General features: G+C 41.8%; 2 protein-coding genes and 1 long non-coding RNA gene across 9 annotated transcripts in view; 1 reads left to right on the forward strand and 2 right to left on the reverse strand.

Moving 5' to 3' along the window:
* The window catches only part of LOC146350157 (inosine-uridine preferring nucleoside hydrolase-like), a 17,363-nt gene extending 13,807 nt beyond the window's left edge, over window positions 1–3,556 (reverse strand). Inside the window, exon 1 of one of the 4 annotated variants that reach the window (XM_084844369.1) lies at window positions 3,531–3,556. The gene's annotated coding sequence lies outside the window, so the exon portion shown is untranslated. Of the gene's footprint in view, window positions 1–455; window positions 624–3,530 lie in introns of those variants that run through there. The other 3 variants (XM_084844368.1, XM_084844370.1, XM_084844367.1) reach the window with 3 other exon arrangements.
* On the forward strand, window positions 277–23,057 carry LOC146350158 (uncharacterized). The gene is made up of 3 exons (XR_014789196.1): window positions 277–959; window positions 19,680–19,848; window positions 22,620–23,057. It is a non-coding gene; the product is annotated as an uncharacterized LOC146350158 (long non-coding RNA).
* Window positions 10,273–25,039, reverse strand: part of INPP4A (inositol polyphosphate-4-phosphatase type I A) — a 121,262-nt gene continuing 106,495 nt past the window's right edge. For all 4 annotated transcript variants that reach the window (XM_084844357.1, XM_084844358.1, XM_084844356.1 and 1 more), the window contains 3 exons: window positions 22,557–22,669; window positions 21,289–21,443; window positions 10,273–14,826 (listed from right to left, as the gene is read on the reverse strand). In XM_084844357.1, the coding sequence (XP_084700483.1) occupies window positions 14,694–14,826; window positions 21,289–21,443; window positions 22,557–22,669 (401 nt within the window). In that variant the 3' untranslated portion in view covers window positions 10,273–14,693. The remainder of the gene's footprint in view (window positions 14,827–21,288; window positions 21,444–22,556; window positions 22,670–25,039) is intronic.

Here is a 25,039-nt window from a genome sequence, read left to right on the forward strand (position 1 = left end):
AGATGCTGACAAATGATTTATTGACAACTGGTGAGGTCTTCTGCCACGACGATATGGCAACTCGCGTTAAGTTGGCCCTAAGCGCACATTTTCAGATACTTTCATTCATTCTGCCAAAATGAGCACTCACAGACTTTATTACAAATATTGCTTCCTGCGCATGGCGCTGCGAAGAGCCCGAGGGATGGGGCTGAACGGGTTAAACTCGGGCGTGTGGGAATGCCCCACATCACTGTTAAGGGTTAAGTATTTGGCGAAACTCCCACACAAGAAAACGGGCACGGGCGCACGCGCGGCCCCCAAGGCGGACAAAGGGGCACTGAGCGCGGGGTTAGGAGGCAGCAACCGCCTTCGCGCGGATGGTGGGCGGTGCTAAAAGGGCGAGCAGCAACAGGCTCGCGCTGTGACCGAACGACAGCCCCTTTCCCGCAGGCCCCGTCCCGCCTCCTACCTACCGTCACAGGGGTCGCGCCTCGCTCTCAACCGCACCCCGAAAGGCCCCGCGACACGCGCAAAAGCAGGTTGACCAATCACGGACTCCCCGCCCCCCCCCCCCGCTGAGGCCCACCCGCCGCCGCCGCCGCCGTCATTTTGCGTATGGACGGGGCCGAGGTCAGCGCAGTTGCTATGGTAGCCACGTGCTAAGACCCGGGCCCTTGCAGCGGCTTTCGAGGTTTCAGGGCGGGCGGAGCTGAAGCGGGAACGTCGACTGGAAGGGCTGGAGAGTCTCGAGTGAACGGGAGGGCTGCCTGTGCCGGAGACAGCTGCGGAGCAAGCAAAGTGCCGTGAGGTGCAGGGCCGCCGCTCCACGCCGCGTGGGTAGAAATACGAAAGCAGTGAAAAACGAGTGAAAGTAGCAGCTGTTGTATTTCCAGGTGCAATGCAGCTTTGAAGACGCCGTTTCCCCGAAAAATAGGCGGCGGACCCGCGGAGGAGCGTCCCCGCTTCCTTGAGCGTCGGTACTCTCCCACTCTTGTTGATATTTGTTGTTGTGTTTTTAACGGGCAACTGCTTAACCATCAAAACTTTAGGTAGGAACACAGGAAATTGCCTTGTAGAGCAGCCTTCCCCAACCTGGTGCCCTGCAGATGGATTAGGCTGCCATAATTCCTAGGCAGCATTGCCGACTAGCAATTATGGGAGTTGCAGTCCAACGCGTCTGAAGGGCACCAGGTTGGGGAAGGCTGTTGAAGAGAGTTGGTCAGGCTAGTTCAGTATTGACGACCCCAGGATGGTGCAGCTCCCTTAAGACTCAGCCAGCATGGCCAGTGGTCAGGGATTGTGGGAGTTGTACTTGAAAACATCTGGAGGGCAGCAGGTTGCCTATCCCCAGGCCACACTGACTAGAAGCAGCTCTCCGGGGTTTTTAGACAGGAGCCTTTGTCTAGCCCTACCAAGAGATGCCAGAGATTGCTTCTGGGACCTTCTGCAGGCAAAGCAGGTGTTCTGCCACTGAGCTACAGCTCCTTTGTCTTCATTATAGCACAGTGAGGTGACAAGAGTCCTGAGGTGGTAGAGGGAACTGTACCACTTCACTGTGAGTGGGGATGTTTGTTTTGCATGTTTCCCTAGGAAACTATATTGTGTCAGGAAGAAAGGTTGGAGACCAGCTCACTGCCCCCTGTACTCATTCTTTACATTTAGGGAAGTTGTGTGGCGTTCCCCCTCTGCATGCATAGAGGTGCATTCATTTTCTCCCTAGACCACACACATCTCAAAGGAAACTCCCCATTTTTTTCTCTCCTTACTGAGTAATGCCATTTCTGCTTCAGTCTTTGGGGTTTGTACAAAGAACTGTGAATGAGCTTTTAGGGAGAGGAAAGAAGGCTCCATGCCCTGCTTAAGGGCAAAACTACATCATGTGCTGTGCTTCTGCATGACAGAAGACTAACAAAAGAACATGCCTCCATGGCCACTTTCAAGGCACAGTGCAGCTTTCCTGGTTGCATCCTGTTTCTTGCTGCCCAACTGAGAGAATATCCAAAGACAAACGGACTGATATGGGAGAGCACAGGCAAGAAAACACCAGTGGGTCATGAAGGTTATCTTACAAACTCATAGTTACTGTTTTTATTGCCGATTTTGTAGCATGCTGTTATGATTTCTTTTTAGAAGATGTGCAGAACATCAACTTTAATTAAATATATCTGGCATTCAGGCCATCTACACTCACATTTTGGAAGCATAGCTGACAAGACCTCCTTAGAGGCCACCAAAAGCCTGTATTTTGCACAGTTAATCTTGGATTGGGTGTATATGGGATGAAAATTCCTAGAGATATAAAGAACCCACTTTCCAAATTGATTCTGCAGGGAAAAAATGGTATCTGGTTCATTAATTACTTCCTATCTCATATTGCAGAGTATTAGAAGACTCTGCATTTAAAATATTAAATCTGGGAGCTCATGAAGCTTAGGTGACAGTGCTCAAATTACAGGGGGGCTCCCTTATCTTTTGAGCTAACCCTCTTAGTTACTGTTATTAGCTACTAGAAGGCAAAGTATGGCTGAAAACTGGGAGCGGGGGGAAGTCAAGCATGGGGTTGTGGGTTTCATTAAGGGTTCCCATACTATTTCCCCAATTATCTTTCTGCTCTGTGTAGTAGAGAAGCATCAGGCAGCAAGGTGAACTTGCCATCTTTATCATCTCCACTCACTGCTACCTTCACCTGCTGGTGTACAGTCCTCCTCCCCTTTCACAGAATATTTCAGAACAAACTGCCCTGTGAGGAAGAGCAGCAGGACCATCTGCTGTATGTATGTATCTGCCCCTCACCCTAAACTTTAGTTGCTGTGGCAGAAGTGACAAGCACTGGTAGATTCCAGCAAGGCCCCAGAAGATAAAGGCCAGCAACTTCTGGATGCATTGCAACCACTTCAAGGATAGTTGGGTTACCAGGCTATTTCTCGGAGGCAAGCTGTGGCCTGTTTTTGAACCCACTGAGTTTTTCTTCTTATCCCATCCCTTTTTTGCTTTTTGCATGGTGCCTTTTAGACTGTAAGCCTGAGGGCAGGGACTTTTTTTTTTTTAAGTGATCTGACAGCCATTCCAAGATGTTTTCCTGCTAAAAAGCAGGGTAAAAATGCTTTAAATAGGTCAAAACACTACCAGGAGCTTATTGTTTATGTAATCCACAGTTTCTTGTAGATGTATTAACACAGCCTGCCCCAACCTGGCACCTTCCAAATGTTTCTGGCTTCAACTTCCATCAGCCTCAGCCAGCATCGCCAATGGTCAGGAATGTTGAGAGTTGTAATCTGGAGGGCACCAGGGTGAGGAAGGCTGTATTAACTGGTACTCTTTCTTTGCATTATACTCTTACAGTATCAAAGGTCAAGTAAAACAAAAAATCCTACTCTGGAGCTTTGACAGACAGTGTTAGCTTGCAAATTCTTGGAGATGCACAATTAGACAACATATCCTATGTATGGCAGTGTGCTACAGTCAAACATTTTGCAAAAAGTAATACCATTTCTTCCCCTTCCCTACTCAGCACTGCCAGTTATTTTTCCCCTCACAACTGTTCTTACCTGTTATGTTCTGGTGTCTGACTGCTGTCTTCCAGCCCACTGAACTAACACATTTTATAACAAGTGTAATTGAGTAAATATTAACTTACATGTTTTGTAACAATGTTAATATTTACCCAATTTACTGCTGGCGTAATAGAATGTTTACAGCAGGAGTCCCCAACAATCGGACAGAAGAACTGAAAATAAATAAAAATCAACACTCTTAGGGCCAGACTACATGTTATATGGAAGATCCGTCAATGGATCTCCTTTTATTTCACTGAAATGCAGTGAAAGCAAAACACCATAAAAATCCAAGGGAAAAAAGTATTGGAGAGAACAATCCTATGGCCTGCTAGACACTGTCTAGCAGGCCATAGGATATGCTCATTTCCAGGAACCAACCTTGGAGCCCACGCTCCGAGGTTGGTAGCTGGAAAACTGACTGCCCCTCTCGTCTGCGCTGCCTCCAAGGTGGCGCGGAGAAGCCCATCCTCGGCGCTCACAAGAGGAACGCAGAGCAACTGAAAAGGGGTGGGGCTGGGTGGCGTTCCGGGGCGGGGAGAGCAGAGCTGCGCGTACAACACATCCAATGTGTCGTACGGCAGCTTCCTCTCCCGGTTGAACCCCCCGGCACTAGACAGCTGAAACCGGCTGTCTAGCAAAAAAAATAGCAAGGCAGGAGAGGCGCGGGGGGAACGATCACTCCGTGCCTCTCCTGCCTTGCTTTGGATAGGTGGTCGCCTCTGAGGTCAGAGGCGGCCGTCTATCTATCTATCTATCTATCTATCTATCTATCTATCTATATTTATATCTATATTTATATTTATATCTATATCTATATTTCATTCATTCATTCATTTCTATACCGCCCAATAGCCGAAGCTCTCTGGGCGGTTCACAAAAATTAAAACCAAACAACACACAATAAAACAATTTAAAATATATAGAACATTAAAACCACAATATAACAATACAACCACAATAAAACCTAGCAGCAGTGCAGGAGTTTAAAATACAGATTTAAAACAGCAAAGATAAAAATTTAGAAAGCTAAAATGCCTGGGAAAATAAAAAGGTCTTCACCTGGCGCCGAAAGGAATACAATGTAGGCGCCAGGCGAACCTCACTAGGGAGCTCATTCCAGAGCCGGGGTGCCACAGCAGAAAAAGCCCTCCTCCTAGTAGCCACCCACCTCACTTCCTTTGGCAGGGGCTCACGGAGAAGGGCCGCTGATGATGATCTTAAGGTCTGGGCAGGCACATATGGGAGGAGGCGATCCTTCAGGTAACCTGGCCCCAAGCCGTTAAGGGCTTTGAATGTTAACACCAGCACTTTGAATCGGGCCCGGAAATGGACTGGCAGCCAGTGCAGCTGGAAAAGTACTGGCGTAATATGAGCTCGCAGGCCAGTCCCCGTTAACAATCTTGCTGCCCTATTTTAGACCAGCTGAAGTTTCCGGACTGTTTTCAAAGGCAGCCCCACGTATAATGCATTGCAGTAATCCAGACGAGAAGTTATCAGAGCATGGATAGCTGTAGCTACACTATCTCTGTCCAGATAAGGGCGTAGTTGGTATACCAGCCTAAGCTGATAAAAAGTGCTCCGTGCCACTGAGTTCACCTGTGCCTCAAGTGACAGTTCTGGATCCAAGAGCACCCCCAAACTACGAACCTGATCCTTTAGGGGGAGTGCAACCCCCTCCAGAACAGGTTGAATATCACCTAGCCGGGCAGACAAACCACCCACTAACAGTACCTCCGTCTTGTCTGGATTGAGTTTCAGTTTATTAGCCCTCATCCAGTCCATTACCGTGCCCAGGCACTGATTCAGAACAGCCACTGCCTCACCTGGTTTTGATGAGAAAGAGAGGTAGAGCTGGGTGTCATCCGCATATTGATGGCACCTCAGCCCACACCTCCGGATAACCTCCCCCAGCGGTTTCATGTCGATGTTAAACAGCATGGGGGATAAAATAGAGCCCTGTGGAACCCCATGGCACAATTGCCATGGCACAGAGCAATAATCCCCCAGCAACACCTTCTGGAATCGGCCATCCAAGTAGGAGCGAGACCACTGTAGTGCAGTGCCTCCAACTCCTAACCCAGACAACCTATCCAGAAGGATACCATGGTCGATGGTATCGAAAGCCGCTGAGAGGTCCAGGAGAATCAACAGAGTCGCACTCCCCCTGTCCCTCTCCCGGCAGAGGTCATTCCACAGGGCGACCAAGGCAGTTTCCGTTCCAAAACCAGGCCTGAAGCCTGATTGAAATGGATCTAGATAATCCGTTTCATTCAACAGTGCCTGGAGCTGTCCTACAACCACCCGCTCAAGCACCTTGCCCAGGAAGGGGATGTTGGCCACTGGCCTATAATTGTTAACATCCTCTGGGTCCAGGTTAGGCTTTTTCAGGAGTGGTCTAATTACTGCCTCTTTTAAAGCGGCCGGCACTACTCCCTCTCTCAAGGAAGAATTTACAACCTCCTGGACCCAGCCGGACAACCCCTCCTTGTTTGATTTAATAAGCCATGAAGGGCAAGGGTCAAGCACACAAGTGGTCGATTGGACTTGGCCAAGCACCTTGTCCGCATCCTCAGGCCTCAGTAACTGAAACTCATGCAATAAAACTGGACCAGACGGTGCTCTGAACGCCTCTACCAATGGAACTGCATTAATGGTGGTGTCCAATTCATGACGAATCTGAGCGACTTTATCCTCAAAGTGCTGTGCAAACTTGTCACAGCGTGCTACCGAGGGTTCCACCGTCTCTCTCCCTGGCCCAGAATGTAACAGGCCATGAAGCACTTGGAAAAGCTCCGCTGGACGACACTGAGAAGATGCAATGCTGGTGGAAAAGAACTGTCTCTTTGCCACCCTCACCGCCACAGAGTAGGCTCGATAGTGGGCTCTTACCTGTGTTCGGTCAGACTCAGCACGAGTTTTCCTCCACCTGCGTTCTAGCCGTCTCCCCTCTTGCTTCATTGCCCTCAGCTCAGGTGTATACCAAGGAGCTGGCCGGGCTCTGCTAAGAGGGAGAGGGCGCTTGGGCGCGATCGTGTCAACCGCCCGAGTCATCTCTGCATTCCACAGAGCGACCTGGGCTTCGACAGGAGCACCAGCCATACCAGCAGGAAAATCCCCCAGAGCCCTCTGGAATCCATCGGAATCCATTAATCTCCGGGGGCGGACCATTTTAATAGGTCCCCCACCCTTGCAGAGGGGAAAGGCCGCCAGGAGTCTAAACCTCAGCAGGAAGTGATCTGACCATGACAAAGGGACAGATGTTAATTCCTCCACTTTCAGATCACCATCCTCCTGCCCAGTCGAGAAAACCAGATCAAGCGTGTGTCCTTTTATATGTGTTGGGCCGATGACATGTTGGGACAGCCCCATGGTTGTCATGGCGGCCATGAAGTCCTGAGCCGCCCTGGATACAGCGGCCTCGGCATGGAAGTTGAGATCCCCCAGGACCATCATCCTAGGGGTCCTCAACACCAAGTCTGAGACCACCTCCGTCAGCTCAGGCAGGGAGTCTGATGGGCAGCGGGGTGGGCAGTACACCAACAGAATCCCTAATCTGTCCCGGGTTCCCAACACAAGGTACAAACACTCAAGATCTGCACTCGAATGAGTAGGAAGCCTGGAGAGGTAGATTGAATTCCTATAGACCTATCTAGTTAGGATTGCGCCCTAAATGGCTCTCACTTCCATAAAACAAGTATGTTTCACCTTTCAGCTAAATGTATTTGCTTTCATCTTAGGTGAGAGGGAACAGAAACCAAAAGAAAAAAAAATGAAACAGGAATATATAATCTCATAGCCTTTTTACACTTCCACAATTGAAACATGCCAAGGAAACAAAAAGCTCATGACAATCAAGGGGGTGGTTGTCCCATTAGATCATAGCAACTTCATCAGCCAAAGTTTACTAGCACAAGGGAGACAGTTCTCATAGTTGGCTACATTCTAGTGCTTGGAAATCAGTAAAGGCGAGTCGTTCTGCATAGCATTTAACAGTCCATCTCTCTCTCTCTCTCTCTCTCTCTCTCTCTCTCTCTCTCTCTCGTGTATCTGGTATCTGTCTCTCTATATCCCTCCTCTCCTTATCCATTGACATCACCACCATCCATCCTGTTGAACGGGTACGTAGCCTTGGCATTATCTTCAACTCAAGCTTTGAGAATCATAGGTTCAAAAGGACAGAGAATAATGCCATGACAAATGAGATTCTGCAACAGAAAAATCTGGTAAGAGCTACCTGTCTAGTTCTTTCAGTGTATCCATAGGGAGAGGCTGTTCCTGTGCTGCAGTTCGCCAGAGATCTGTTCTTTTCCCCCTCTGTTCTTCTCTCTCCACACTGTCCCTGGGGTGACCTCATAACGTCCAAGCATCCAACTATTTTTCTACCCTCCCTCCAATCCCACATCTTCAACTGCCCCTCTGGTATATCTGCTTGCACGAGTCATCATCTCAGATTCTATAATTGGGAGCAAACTTCTCATCAATCCTCCCAAGCCCCCCTCTTTATACATACTTACCCACTGACATCACCATCATCCACTCTGCTGAACAGGTACATTGTTTGGGCTTGATGTTCAGCTCTTCCTGCTGTCCATATTCAGTCTGTCACCAAATCATGCTGCTTTACAGCCTTGAAAAGCTATAGCCCTTCTTCTCTGCCTTTAGCAAAAGTTCTTGTTCTACCCCATGCCATCTTTTGCCTAGACTACCACAATCTTTTCCTCTCTAGCCTTCCATTGTCTTATCTTGGTTGCCTCGTGTCCATCTGGCACTCTCCTGCTGAGATCATTCACCTCTCATTGTTCCAGTCATGTGACACCCCTCTTAAATCCCTGCTTTGGCTTTCTGTCTGCTAGATGCAGCACAATTTCCTGATTCTTACCTTCAGGGCTCTCGTCTCCCTTATCACTTTGCTCTTATATCCTGATACATTCTTGCCTGTGGCCTTAGCTCCCCCCCACCGCCAGCCATCTAAAGCACTCTTACTCCCTTAAAAGATTCTGCCCTTGCTGTTCTGCATGCTTGGAACAGCCTTCCAGAAACACCCGTGATGCTGCCTCTTTTCCTTCAAATTCCTCCTCAAAAGCCACTTTTTCCCATGAAGCCTTTGGCTCAGCCCCCTAGCTCCCATGCCCTAGTGTAACTGAGCCCATAACCAAGTGTAAGTGCACGTAACTGAAGCAATCACATGCGGTTTCCCTTTCTACATTGCTTCCACTTCCAAACGCTTCCTCCATTTTCCCTGTGTCGAACTTTAGATTGTAAACTCCTTGGGACAGGGATCTGACCTTTTGTACTCTAAAGCACCAGCACACAGCACTAAATAAATATTACTACTTTATGCAGGACCAAGGGCTTCAGTAATCCCAGTTGGATTTTTCACTCCCCCCCTTGAAAAGCAGACACTTGTGTCATACCACAAAATACTGTTGAAAGTCCCCTTAGTTTCAAATGTAGCTTGCCACTTGGCATGGGGCAAGGGAGGGGATGCTGTTTTGAGAAACACAAATCTCAAAGCCTGGAATGAGCTGTGCATATCTATGAATCCTAATCCTTATATCTTAAATCTCAGTAATGGGGAGCCTCTGGCCCTCACAGGACTACAATTACCGTCATCCCTGTCCATTGGCAATTAAGACGAGCTGATTGGGCAGCCTATAAATATTGTAAATGAACAAAATAATTAGCTTATATTCATTGTAAACCCTAGAAGAATTTGACTCAATCTGCACTGATAAAAATAAGATATGAAATGTGTAGGTTCTCTTGTTCACATGAGAGCACAATATTAGGACCACCTTTACCAATAGCAACAAATATGTTTGATAAAGAACAATTTAAAAGACCAAAAACAATCTCAGATTTAATTCCTTTATTAGGAATTAAACAACAAAAAGATCACAAAAAAATTGTGCAGGCTTTCATGATCTCCAGGCAAGATGTTATAAAAGGAGGGCGGGATTGGATTGGGGTGGGGGAAGTGAATAGATACTGAAATTACATTGTATGCAAGTTCAGACTAATCCCAAGGTGTAGTGTGGTAGGAAGAGTGCAGGACAGTAGGTCATGTGGTGGTTAAAGGAAGGTTATGCTGTCCCTGATTCCGCTAGGAAGAAGCAGGGTGGATGTTGGATCCACCACTTTGGGGTCCAGCTATTCTCAGAAGTGTTTTCTATCCTGGTCCAAGCACACAGACTCCTTGTGCTGGTGGACCACAGAGATAAATTAGGTAGTCTTTATATTAATAAAGCAGGAGAGAATTTTAGATGCTGCTCTAGGCAATAAAAGTAAATGAAAGCCAAATTGGGTAGCGATACCCAGGAGTTAGAGGGGATGAACCCTCAGAGAATGAAGTCCCAGCTTCTGGTGGTATAAAATCATTGTAGAGCCCTGCTGTACAACTGCTAGAAAAGGTATTATCCAAGTCTCACAAAAAAGCAAAGGTAAGCTAGTCAAGTCACCTTTCCCCTTCCCTCGCTCCCCCCCCCCCCCCACACACACAATTTGTCTTTTATAACATCTTGCCTGAAGAGGAGATCTGGGGGTCTCAAAAGCTTGCACAATTTTTCCTGATCTTTTGGTTGGCCTAATAAAGGTATTCCAACATGGAGTTTAGAAATGTTCTTATGGTCAACATGGCTACCTTTGCTTTTTTGTGTAATCTCCAGCTACTAGAATCTAGTAGGTAAAACTAGAAAGCATAACCAAATGTAGGGCCGAAATCCTTGAAAAGTCACATCTTTTGTAGTATTTTTATTTTTTTTTTTTTATAAAAAATAGTCATCTCAACATTCTTGTCAGTTCTTTATTATTATTTTATCCCTAAAGACTAGCACATTTACAGCATACATGGATTGGATGAATAAAGACTATATAAAACAGTAACCATACGTTTATGGTATATTAATACTGCCCCCAAACAAATAAATAATAAAATTTCAATGCACAAAGCTTGGCAAATACAACTGTGTTGGGACAAAACTGTGCTCTATTTTACCATAGCTCTAGATACAAAAATGAAACCCAAAGGCAACTGTGCTGTGGGTGCTTTCACAGAACATACATAGAACGTATTTGGCAGCAGTTTCTTTCGTACCCCTCTAGCATGTTTTATTTTTTAGAATGTACTCGAAAATAACATTAGCTTGAACGTCATGTTATCGTAAACCTTAAGAATGCCTTTTCTGTGCAAAAACAAAACATTTAAAAAAATCTACTCATATGAAGTTTCCTATATGCATTTATGGTTTCACAGTTTCCCATTTTTGATCAAGCTCTATTCAGTCTGTCCTTCATGGAACCCTATGTGTATGTGAAGTTGTCTATATAAAATATTAGCCGGACAAGGTTGATCTACACATGGCAAGCAGCCAAAAGAATGAAATAAGAATATCACATCTCTTCCCTACATTTAATGCAGTATTATAACCTGGTGTTCTGACACTCTAAAATGGGGGGGGGGGGAGCACGCACATGAGTTTGGAAATTATTTAGAGAAGTACTGCAATGCAACATGTACACTTCTGTTAGCAAAGCCTCCCTGAAGTGAATGCAAATTTATAAAAACAAGCAGTTTTTAGTAGTGTAATTCAAGTAGGAACGTAAAATAGACTCACTATAATTTAGAGGGGATAAAACTAAAAAACTGATCATAAACATTTATTCCCTCCAGTCTGGCCTAAGCAGATGGGTTTCATATTCATTTCTATGGAAAATGCAGCTCTGCATGCATCTGTTTGCATGTGCAGATCTTCCCTTTCCCATTAAAAGAATACAGAAACACTTGTAACGGGTGGAAGCCCCCAGGACTGCAAAAGATGGTCGAAACGGGCCAAGAATGATGTACCATGTGATGTCATGCTGGCAACAGTCTGTAAACTCAATCCTAAACACTTATTGCTTGCAAAATGTCTTCAGATCAGACCATTTAAATGAATGCAAACTTCTGTAATAACTTCATAGTCCTTCCCTCCAAAATAGTATTTAAAAGCTGAAGTATAATAAGTTAAGTGTTTAAGTACATGATTAAAGATATGTATAAAAAATAAGATGGTGAACAGAGAATAAATAAAAAGTAATACAGGTTTAACATTGATCAAAAAGTTGTCTGCTAAATTATTGGATTTTTTTCCAATAATACAATTTTTACATAGTCTACACAATTTTACATTTGGTGCACAGTTCTGAGATTAAACATGTTACAGGGTTCTTAACTCTGAAACTGCAAAAACAGTTGAAATAGTAATAAAAAACTTATTCAGCAAAATCATAATTTGCACATGTAACAACACAGCTGCTAAACTGCTAAAAGCAAATGGTGAAACAAATTTCTGTGGGCCTAGAAGAAACACTGAAAACCTCAAAAAAATTAAAAGTGCAAAGAATAGCAGGAAGAAGTAAAACACACTGTCACATGTGTATCAGATTCTTACTTTGTTGAGAAAAAGTGAACCACATTTCCCATTAGAAGGCCCATGATACCAAACATGCTTGTAAGTAAACCCCACTAATTTAAAAGTGGAAAAGTTTATTTTGGATTACAGCCTTAGAATGAAAAGGAAAATCTTTGACTATCATATGTGGGATGAAACAACTCTACAGATGATTAGGTATGATACAATTCAAAAAGTAATGGTTAATTTACACTTTAGAATATATATTGTTTACAGGAACTCTTAAAAGAGCTGTTGATCACATACTGGTGGTCAACAGAGGAGTGTACTACTCTTCCATAAGCATGTTTTACACATTTTTATTTAAGCTGGCACAATCTGCAAGTAGGTACTTTATGTCACTCTCTCTAAAGTGTGTGTTTGATGCATAGTGGCTTTTCACAAATATCTCCCATTTGAAGACAGTGGCCCAGCTCAGAGGTAAGACTAAACCATGCTTTAGCATTACATGAATCAGCAGCAAGCCTCAGGCCCATGCAGTCCCCTCCCCTCCTCTAAAGCAACCATGCAGAGGAGATTGGAAGCATCTGCTTCCTGGTTTAAACTAACCAGTGTTTCTTGTTACATCCAGATTGGGAGTTCTGGTTTGTTTAAAACTATGTTTTGTTGAAACAAGGAGGATCAGAAACCACAGTTTGATCCTGACTTGTTCCAATAAATCATCATTTTTTAATCTAGTCATTGTTTTTGGACATAATGATAAACTGAGGCTGAGTTAAAAACGGGAAGTGGATGCTTCCAATCTTCTCCTCAAGGCCATGCCAGAGAAGCAGAGGGTGGAGTGCATAAGCCCAAGGCTTGCTCACATAAGCACTAAACTAAGATTTAGCTCTATGTCCAAACCAAGCCAATGTGATAAAACCACACAAGTTGAAGATGTGAATTGGGCCTTAATCAGGACTGGGATGAATGGCATTCTAGACCTTAGTGGTCAAAACACACATTACTAATGTTCATTAAAAAAAAAAAATCAAGGAAATCTGTTTCCTGCTATATACCACTTTGATAATGAGAAGATTGATGTGGTTAAAAGAAGGGGGAAGGAAAGGAAAGGTTCCTCCTGTGCAAGCACCGGGTCATTACTGACCCCTAGAGGGATGCCGCTTATGCTGGCGTTTTCATGGCAGACTATAGCAGGGTGGTTTGCCATTGCCTTTCCCAGTCGTGACTACCTTTCCCCCAGCAAGCTGGGTACTCATTTTACCAACCTCAGAAGGATGGAGGGCTGAGTCGACCTGAGCCAGCTACCTGAGACCCGGCTTCCAGTGGGATCGAACTCAGGTCATGGGGAGAGTTTCGGTTGCAATGCTGCTGCCTACCACTCTGCACCACACGAGAACAAACCTGAAATTCAGGGTATCATGCTCAGCAATGAATTATGGTTACTGACTTGGTGAAAATTAATAAAAAGTCAGGGGAAACTTTGTGTGTGTAAAACAGTGTTCTGAAAGTAAGAGTCCTTAGTTTATAGTTGATTGCCACTTTCAGTGGAAGTATTTGAAAGGAGAAGGACAGGAAGTTAAGGAACAACTGATTTCAGTGGGCAAAAGCACATCTAAATTCTGCACAGGATCGGATTCTCAATCCAGCAAGCATCTTAGGTAGTTGGAAGAACCTTCTATGTATGGAACAGCTGTCTTGTGCAAATAAGCTTCCATAAGATCCTGCTATGCATGAAAATAAGGGATTTAGAGTTCTGCCTTCCGCATATGATGGCTTTTCCTGAATGTCACTGTGCAGTAAACTGACAGGAAGAGGTTCAAATTGACAGGGATTGGAAACATATAACGAAGTAGATGTACAGGTGACTTGTCCTATGCAATCCTCCCTTGCAGTTCAAAGCACAAATGAGAATGCACTTGCCTATCTGATCTGTAATGCCAATAAAAATGTATATCTTAATCGCTATTTGGCTCCTCTGCCTATAACTCGCATGTATTACTAGTTTCATACACTATTTTTCATGTGCAACTATCTCTTACTTAGGCTTTACAAGTATTGTCTGTTAGCTCTGGCTGCTCAAAGGTATTGAAACAAGGCGTTTCTTAAGTAAGTGACAGGATCATGGATCCAATCCAGTTTCTGAACCAAGTAGAACTGGGTCTTGTGTCAGTTCCTGGCCTTTTATATTACAACCCCCCTCCCCAGATGATAGTGTTTTAATAAAGTTAAACATTTTAAGCTCCTTGTTTTATATTTACTGTGCTACCTTGTCTTAAAAACTGAGCTTAACTTTCTCCTGCGTAACAGTGCCTCTTGTACTTCTCAAACTGCCTCATGTCATATGTATTTACTATTTACAACTCTGAGGTTTTAAAAGTATTATGAAAGTCTTAATCTCAAATCAAATCAGTATAAAAAGATGAGTGAAGCAGCTGCCTAAACATCATTCATAAAATCCTTGACAATCCAGGAATTATACGTCTTATTTAGGCATATAGGTAAGAAATCAGTGATATGGTATGTTCAGGCATCTTACATACACTGATGGCTAGTTACATGAGCAGTCATCACATTTTCATGTTTAAAGGGGTCAACAAATAACCTTTTTCCTATGGAATCCAATTTAATAAAATTACATGCTCAGAATTACCTAGTGAAACATACAAAAAATTGTTTCTGATATTGTTGTCAAAGTTCAAATACTAAAGTTGAGTGTATCCACATGTTTTAATGAAACAACTAATTACAAGACACAGTAATCTTATGATTCAACTTTTCCATAAGTTCCTTCGGGAGGCCTGTAATACTTGGGGAAAGCCTTCAGCTGCAGAGAATTAAATGCATACTTGCGACAGCCAACATTCTTCATTGTATTTTCTCTTCGACAACCCTCACTGGGGAAAAAGACAAGCACAAAAAAAATGACAGCAGTAAAAACAAAAACAAACAAAAGCAAAAAACCCAAAATATTTTAACTATAATGAAGTGCTTGAATAATTTGTCATTGCAAATATTAAAAGCAGTGAATCACTAAACGATGATGCACATGAAATAGAAACATGCCATGTCTAGTTGCTAGTCTTGCAAATCTAAAAAGCAGCAGTATATCTAATTGCAATGTACAGTTATGTCTGCAATGTTCTCAAGTATTTCATGGCATATACGCTGTGAAGTTTTAGGTCATTCCATTGCACACATAGACACTTGCTATTAATGTTGAAAGAAAATAGTATTTTCTAAATAAATGCTTTTCAGTAACAATTATTCCCATCATATCAGTTTAGTAAAGGCTTTACTAAAGGTTAGAAGAATAACTGCATAACTTGTGATGCATAAATAGTACACTTGTGCGAAAAAATCAACTAGTACTAGCACAATCACAATCCAACTTTTATACTATTAGGTTGTTTGAAAAACACTTTTTTTCTCGTACAGCCATCAACCATATACTAAAAAGCTTTCAACATTTAGGTTTGCAACCTTTCCTCATATTTATCTGTTGCAGGAATAGCGCTGCTAATCTCCAAAACTAGGAAATCAAGTGTGGACTGTGGGCTTGTGCAGTGCTGTCCCCACCCCTCTCCGTGCAAATTCCCACTCCCTTCCCTTCCTGGCTTTAGCCATGATGTACTGTTATGTATGCACTAGTGCTAACTGTAATGAAAGCTAACCAGGTTCTCTCTTCACCAATGATTGCAACCCAGCTTCAGCCCCTAGTTACTATGGAAATCTGGGTTAGCAATGTTACAAATAGGAAACCATACTTAAAACCAGGAAGGGAAGAAAGAACTTGCATGACAAATTGGAGGCCAGCATGCTCCATTAACTAAAGTTAAGAGACTGGCAGTATAATGTCTGTACTGGGACACTGCGGCAAAGCCCACTACTGCTGTGAAAGGCAGTACTACAGTCAGGGCTTTTACCACCTGGTTCTGAACTCTATTGAACTTTTATACAATAACCCTGAAATCTATTGCAAAGGCCATTAGATTTTATAAAACTGAGAGCACTCAAATGCAGCTGTACATGGAAGCACATCATTTTGATTTATATAAATTAACTCAGACCATCAAAATATATTTCCTTTTTTTCCCTTTGGCTCTTTTGAACACAGAAGATAAGAGAAATGAAAGTGGTTTCATGCTAGAGTATAAGTGTAAGATAAGAGTACACAAACATATGGCTGCAACATAATTTATTAATGTTTTAACAATTAGGGATAGCAACATTTAACATGCGCCTGGTTAAACTATAGCAGCTTTATTTCCAAGGTGCACTGGGATTTCCATTTCTAAAAATTTATTCCATTATCAGCATAAGGCAAGATCCAACCAAAGAAACTCTTTTAAAAGCTTTTGTTATTTCAGTGGGAGCACTGAGCAGATTGTTAACTCTCTCATACTGAAATCAACATCATGCTCATATTCTTATACAAGTGGGACTAACTGACTTCGTTAACTTAGCTGGTATTCTATAATATGCATTTTTATATGGCTTAATTTCAAGGCTAAGTGATATTATTGTCCTTTGAAGACACCGTACTGGAACCTTCAAAGTATTGTATCTGCAGAGATAACCATCTGTACTATTCAGTGCCCCCTTCTATCCATTTTAAAGCACAGAAATTTTCTAATGAAAAGTGTTACATCTGTGAGAACAATTTGTATACATTTTCTAATTTAGCAGTCTTACATGAGAAAAGTATTGAATGTATTTTCTGATTTAGTGTGCTTAACGTACTTTATATTATATTTATACGAGATGGGCATCAAAACTCATCTTGTGCAATCCTGATTTCTTCTGGACTCTAATGTGCACACACAGCTCTGCCTACACAGGAGCCACCCTATTATCTTCTTCAGTACTGCAGAAGAGGAGGGCAGGGAAGCTGAGCTTTGCATACAACTCCACAAAATTTACTAGCCCACCTGTCTTACGTTAATCATTTGCGATACACCAATAATCAGTGGATACAACGGTCACTTCCAGTGCAAAGGCAAAGGTTCCTGTGAGACAGGAAAAGGAAATGGGGCTCTGGATAGCACGCATTATGTGGAAATAAGTTTGATCGCTGTCATGCAAGCACTATGCTCAGATTTAGGGCAAAAATCCTGCACTATATTGTAATAAATTTGTCAGAGGACCTGTTGTTACCATTACCTGAATAGTGCAGCTGCTCCTCCTGCACAGGTGGGCCCCACACTATTACAGTAATGTCTGTTGAAAGCAGTCTCATGAGCCTCATGCAGCTCCCCACCCACACCAGTGTCATTGCCCCCCAGGGAAGAGGTGATGTTGGCATGTGAGGTAACCATATAATTGCTTCCAACCAATATTCTGGAGCAGCACAGCATTGAGCTACAGGGAAAGCAGCTCCCATGCCGCTCTGGTAACATACAAATCACTCCCTGAAAAGCAACAGTCAAGGCTCCACCTCTTATAACAGCAGTCAAAATAAATGTGATGCAACGCATTACTATAAATGGGATGGAGAACAGAGCATGACATTTAAAATTCTTTAAGTCTTAGAAATATTAATAATATCCAATTATTTTATCTACAAAATCATAAATTTAGTATTACAGCTATAAAAGCTGTCTGAATGCTGCTATATGCACATTTGAAATAACTATAATAATCATAGAAATTGACTGATAATTCTCCATTGCCCATTGAGGTTCTAGGGTAATTTTCTGGGAACAGCCACTGATGTATGTTAGCGTCTTTCAAATATTTGATCAGTGAGTTGAAATACTGCTTTTATGGCAATAGTTAATGTCAGTAATAGCATATGATGTCAGTATTAGCATACACACAGACTGTAAAAATATTTTTTCTGAATATTTAAATGAAATTACAGATGATTAGTAAGCTACTCTTTCTACATACTCTTCCCTTTTTGATATAATAAAAAAGTAGATATATAAATATACTGAAAGTATATTGCATGCAGTATATTGCCGTTCAAGTTCTTTTAAAAAGTTGGTATAATATGTTGCAACAGATTTAACTATGAGAAAGGAACAAGTACATGGTTCTAAGGATTGATCCCTATAATAATACAGAGGTAATGCTTGGAAATCAAAATAGAAAGGTGCTTAAGTATATTTGTTCAGATAAATACGTTACAACCCCGCACTTTTCTCATATTACATAAATATGAAAGGCGAGGCTGACACACTTTTAAGAATATACAAAAAGATACAAATTTGTTTTAGACAGAATTCCTTTCTCTGGAATATATGAAACATGTGAAACAAAACTGTATGTATCTACAGAGAGAGAAAGAGACTCAGGATTTGGATGCCTGAAAAATATTTGGTAAGAGAAACTAATCTTCAGGTCGGCTAAGGTACCGAGGTAACTGTTACAAGCACTGAAAGCGTAACAACAGTTTAAGCGTTCAATACAATTCCTTTTCATAAAATAATCTGATGTGTATTTACAAGCTTAGTACAATAGAAACATAAAACTGTAAGGCATAATAATCATAATTCTTGGCAGACAAGGCTATGAGACATTCTTTTGACAAATAGGTACCAGGTGGCAATAAATATTCTGGCACTTCATTGGATTTTTGCTTTATTTGCTTAACTCATCTTCACTTGCAACGTAATCTGGCCACCAGGTATGCAATGCTCAGAAACAGCCACACAATCAGTAAATTGGGGCTTAGAGCTAGTAAAGGAATAGAGTAGAGAAGACTGGGATCTAGCCTGAAATCCCGGATGGGCACCAGGCCACACAAGTTCTTCTGGGTGACTACCTCCCGTGTTCCAATACTGTGAAAAGGAAGAAGTTTGGGGAGAAAGGAAAATAAGAGGACGAAAGAAACACAGACATGCAATGGATGTACCAAAAGATAAGAATGAACCAAGGAGGCAAAATAAAACAATCAAATTAAGAAGGGGGGGAATTAACTTTGAAGAAGCCACAACAGAAGAAGAATATGTTAGATAAAAGAATAGGGAGGTGTGCCAATTTTAAAAAATAATAGGTGCAATTACAGAATAAAGGAGAGAGAAAGAGAATAAAAAGAGAAAATAAGAAAGAATACTGTAGTCTACTGAAAATAAATACATGTAGGTTGAACAAGAATGGTTTTCCATGTTCATTTTCTCATTTGGCCAAGCAATGTTCCATGCTGCTCTGCCATGCTTCCACATGCTGCAAAGAAATGGAGCTCTGAAAAGCAAAACTGAACATGAATAACCATTGTAGCATTTGACCCTTTCAACAATTCTTCGATGCAGGTGAATTGAAGTAATTCATTAATCTAGTTATCAAATGCAGGAGCATAAAAAATGACTTGGGCCCAAAGCAGCTTATTTCTAAAAATGCTTTTCCAAAGGACATAAAAAGCACCATATTAAGCAAAGTAAATTGACCTCTTTCCAAGCCAAAAATACCACCTACTAAGAATAGATGGCCAGTTTAAAAGGGTTTTTTGTCTATCCTTTATTGTGGATCATGATTCTGACCTTATTCACTGTCCCACTTTAAATGTTTAAGGAATTTTAACTTTTTTGAGCTAGCAAATACCTACAAATCAGCCTCAAATCTTACCATGGGTAGCTTTTGCTTGCATAATCACCAACATAGTTTAGGCTGAAGAGAGACAGCCTAAAGTATGTGCAAAAACTATTGCATGTGCAAAAAAATGAGAACCGGGTCAAGGTGTCTGTATAGAAATATAAGTCTCTCAGGTAAAATTAACTATTTGCAACATTTCTTGATTGCTTTCCAGTATTCATTTCCAGTGACGTGGATGAACTTTATTTGAACATTGTCTAAGCCGTCAACTAGAAAGTATTTAAATAACAATTCTGTAAGAGGTGTTAATGAAAATACAACAAGAGAAGTAACTTTTGGATATTGCAGAGCTCTCTTCAAATCCAAGCTAACAAGGGAGACAGGCAAGTGTGTCCTCTTGTCCCCATTTTATTTTAATTTTATGTTAACAATGTGGTGTCTGAACTACAAGGGAATACCAAAACAATATAACTTAGTTTATTCAAGTTTTGTTATATTGGGCCCCTAACACTTGCTTTTACTGCTTATCATTATCATCATCATGTCTAAAGTGTTTTTCCCCAAGTGCTCAAAGCATAAATGACATAGTATTTCCCTCCAAGTCCAGAACTCGGGTAAAAATACTAGCTGAACTCAGCTGGACTCTAAAGTGATTAATGTTTGACTGGATTGTGTCCACTTTATTAAAAATGTAGTGAGTATTATCAGGACAACAATGAAATATTAAAATGGGAATACATTTGAGCAGATTTTATCTCTCATATTTGGTTGTAACATGTTTTTAATTAGGCAGCTTGTTTAATAATACATCAGCTGCACTTCAGGACAATTCCACTTTATGGAATTCTGTGGCTACTGTACAAGATTCTGTGTAGGATTCAGAAAGTAACATTTGCTGAAGTAATAAGGTGACACCAGAAAACATTTTTTAAAAATAGAACACTGAAGATTTAGAAAGGGTCAAATAGCAAAAACATACAGAAAGGATAAGAGAATTAAACACTTTTGAGAATTTGGTGAGAAGACACACAGTGGGGTACATTCAGCAAGAGTGAATGTTGAAAACAGGACTCCACAGTAGTGTTAAACTACATCGATGAAGACTAAAACTGGATTTCTTATCCTTTCTTTTTTGGTATGTAAAATTGGAGCTTTCCAGCAGTGCTTGAAACAATGTATTGAAAAACAGTAAACAGATTCCTCTTTTTTATAAAAATAAGAAAATAACTTCGCAAACATGTCTGCTGCTTCAGAAAACAGGTTAAACTGGTATGACCACAGTACACCGACAGGTTGTGATGGATTTTGATTGCTGTATCATGAAACATTCATAAAGACAATTTGCTGAAAGAGCAAACTGTATTGCTTGAGGAGTAAGCATAGCAAACCAGTGCAACCTGCAGATGTGTATCCTTTGTAGAACAGATAATTATGCAGATCACTTCTAAGGAAATTGGCAACCAGGACAATGTCACAATTGCGAAGTTTTCAAACTGGTAGAACAGCAAAAACTGCATCCCGGCAATTCTTTTCTTTATGTCTCTATTATTATCCAATGACCTATTACAAAAACTAAACTAAACATTTTCTTCACTTGAAGAGCTTAAAAAAAGGGACATAAATATGGCAACTCTATGTCAAAAAAGATTAAGTGAGATCTAAAGTGTGTCAGGCAGCTGTAGTCCATGTGGTCTATCTTTCTTGATAGTTATACTTGTTATATAACTATCCCCATCAAAGATGGAGAGAACCACCCATCTGCAGTTTACATGGCTCCAGGATTAGGAAAAAAAAAAGTGGCCAGTGAGCAGACCAGTTCTTACCTCCTCATGCACTCCAGGGCCTGGGTGAAGACCTGCGGAGCCATTCCGTGTTCATGCTGCAATATTAGGCACTGTTCCAGAGTCACCGACATGGCAGTCCTGTCCTTGGCACTTTTACAACTTGTAAACCGGACACCATTTAGTCTGCGGCAAATCTAGAAAAGGATGCTATCTATTAGCTCCACTGCAATGCCAAGAAAAAGAATATGGCCACTCCAGAAGTATTAAAAGAATACCACGTGGACTCTAGATGTGGGATGCGGGCAGAGTTTGAGAAAAAGGAAATTAAATTACAGTCAACCTTGAAACAATGAGGAATGAGGACCTGGAAATGGGCTTCTTAGGTGGACCTGTTTCAGTCAGGTTTTCTAAAAAGGTCTACAGCCGGAAAAGAAGCAAAGTGGCATTTACCAATGTCTCAGTGTTGCAAATGAACCTTTGGGAATGGCTATCCACCACTGTTCAGTTTGCCTGGGAGTTTTTCATTTCTTATCCTATCGCCAAAAAACACTCCTGAAGGAGCAGTATGTCATCTAGGATACAGGGGACTCTGTCTTGCTAACAGCCATGGGAATTCATGGCCATATACTCTAGGAAGGAAAGAGATGGCAAGGGTGGCTCTCTTCAAGGGGCAGTGGAGCTAGCAGGGCTGCAAACCCGCCCGTCCTCCAAATAAGCAACTCCCCCTCCTTCTGCACATTCCTTGGACACCAACCTCTCCTTCCTGGCTAAGCCACTCACCTCCCTGTATGGCCAAGGCTGAGAGCTAGCTACAGCAGTAGCATTAGTGCTAGCAACCCATGATGCTCATCATGGCATCACTGCCCACTGAGCGATTCCAGGCAACTGCTGCTATGACAAAGACAGTGACAGGAGCAACAAATGTGCATCTGTAGCCAAGTTTGCTACACAGATTGAGCAGTGCCAAGATTAACTTGGCAGTGCTGCTTTTTCCTGAGTGGGGGGAATGCAACACTGAGCTATGGCATTTTAGCACTCTATCATACTCTCTCTCCAGGCTTTAACAGACAGACAATAAGAGAAATGACAGCAGCAGCTGCCATAACACCATTGTTCCTCTGGCCCAGGAAATGCAGCATGGTACTATGGTAGCATATGCAAGCAGACACTGTTTCTTGATTTGCTGCTTGCCCGTTTCACATGGGGCAAGCGGCAGTGTGCTATGTATCCATTAAAATGTTGCTACAATGAGCTAACAAAATAATAATAATAATAATAATAATAATAATAATAATAATAATAAATACCTCAGCAGCTTGCCAGAGAATATCAACATTCTTGTTTTTCCTCGCATGTACATTCTGACCAAGGAACCGCAACAGTTCAGGCAGGCACGTTTGACTACGGGATCGAGGTAGACCTAAAAAAGGAAGGAAGGAAGGAAGGAAGGAAGGAAGGAAGAGAAAGTGTAAGCGACCTGTTCTTAATTATCAGTATCTGCACAGGCATGTGTCATCTCATTCCTAAGGTACAGAAAGACTTAGCAGGGTATTTGCAAAATTCTTCATTATGAACTTTACATTCAATCATGTTTTCATCAGTGGCTTAGAAATTTTGTAGAAATGTGGAACTCTGAACTAGATTATATACTAATAGATCATATGATATTTTGTACTCAAGGAACTTGGAATCTGTTTAATAAGAATCTGGGACATTATACCAAATCACTGTTACATATGTCACAAGTTTAAAGAGTTGTTTTAATTAGTTCTGCAGTGTTTAATCAATTAAATACACTTTGAATTGCTAAAAAGGTGACTCTAAGATTTTTTAAAAATATAATTTTTAATGCAAGTACTTTAAAAATTGTGCATGCCAAGCGCTTCTTCTAAGATGATGCCTGCTACAACACATGTACAAAGTATAGTTCTTGGTTCAGCAATATTGTTTTAAAAGTATACAGTAACATATAATGATACGTGACATACAAAAATATTGTATAAAATATATAATACCATATATTTTTAAAATAAAAAAATTAAAACATAATCTGAAATACAAAATCTATAAAATGAAGCAATATTAAGATTTCAAAGTGATATATTCCTTTTTAACTTATTCAATAATTAGTTCAATAATTGAATGACTGAATTAGCTCCATAAATCAACCCAACTGCTTACCTGAACTTGATTACACCTATTCCAATAGTCAAAGAATTCCCAAGAACAAGTCAACTCTCCTACATATCTCCCTTTTCCTTTTCTAATGGACATGATTTGTAAAGTTTAAACACTTCAATCTGTGCCAACATTTCTCAGTGTTGATGGTTTGCAACTCCCAACAGCACTGCACAAGATTTTGCCTGCCATTAATAAGTGAAACATTATATCCTAAAATCATACCGGTTCACATGGTACTGACACAGCAACCATCAATTTAATCTTATTTATTTATGAATCACCTTAAAAGGAATTTCTAAGCACTGTACAAAAATACAGTATAAAATCATGATTAAATACTGCATATTATTACTGTTTACGGAAGGTATCACTTTCCTGGGAATGCTTGTTTTCAGTAGGCACCAAACCCCCAGAAAGGGTTAGCGCCTTTCTAATCTGTCGTGGAAAAGAGTTCCAGAGAGTGGGTGCTAGGATACTAAGTGCCCTAATTCCAAGCCATCACGGACCAGAACTCTGAATCCTTGGGCACTACCAGCAGAACACTTCTTGATGAGCACAGCAACTGACCAGGCAGATAGGCGGGTCAGGCAATCACTTAAGTATCCTGCTCCTGATTGTTGAGGGCTTTGTAAGCAAGTACCGAAACCTTAAACCTGACCCAGCAGCATATAGGCAGCCAGTGCAGTTCCCTCACCATAGGTGTAATATGCTGGTGATAAGCTGCTCCCGTTACCAGCCTCGCTGTGGCATTCTGCGCCAACTGCAGCTTCTGGACCAACTTCAAGGGCAGCCCCACATAAAGCGCATGGCAGTAATCCAATTTTGATGTTACCAATGCATGGACCGCAGTGGTCAAGCTTTCCCCGTCCAGGAACAGCTGAATGTCTCTTACCTGCTGGAGCTAGTAAAAGTCACTCCTAGCTGTCAAAGATACCTGTGCCTCCAGTGATAGTGTTGGATCAGTGAGCACCCCCAGACTATGCACCTGCTCCTTCAGGGGAAGTGTAACACCATCTGGACCAGACAACTGATCCAGTTCCCAGACATGGGAACCACTCACCCACAGAGCCTTCATCTTGCCAGGATTCAGACTCAGTTTATTGGCCCTCATCCAGCCCACCAGTGCATCCACACACTGGTCCAAGGCCTGCAGAGCCTTCCCTGATTCAGATGTTACAAAGAAATAGAGCTGGGTGTCATCAGCGTACCGATGGCACCTTGCTCCATATCCCCTAATGACAGCCCCCAATGGCTTCATATAGATGTTAAATAGCATTGGTGATAAAATAATGCCTTTATCCAACATGTGATTATACATTTCTTGGATTTTTAGGACTTCCCCACCATAGGTGCATTAGATCTGCTCTCTTAAAATTACATCACTAACACTTTCTTTAGCCTCAGCGTTAGGTGCCACCATACAATAATTTTGAAGTATTTTTTGATCAAACTTATGTATAGTGATAATTTCATTTCTACTTTCCAAAGAAATTTGAAATTTTCAAATTTCATCACTAATTTTCTCATTCAGATCTTGATTCCATTTTAAATAAGAACTGAGTTGGATCCAGGCTTAGTCATACTTAGAATAGGCCCACTAAAATTAATG

The sequence above is a fragment of the Heloderma suspectum genome, chromosome 3 (genome assembly GCF_057233095.1).
Source record: "Heloderma suspectum isolate Gila_16-S chromosome 3, 16-S_ref, whole genome shotgun sequence".
In the NCBI taxonomy this organism is placed as follows: Eukaryota; Metazoa; Chordata; class Lepidosauria; order Squamata; family Helodermatidae; genus Heloderma; species Heloderma suspectum.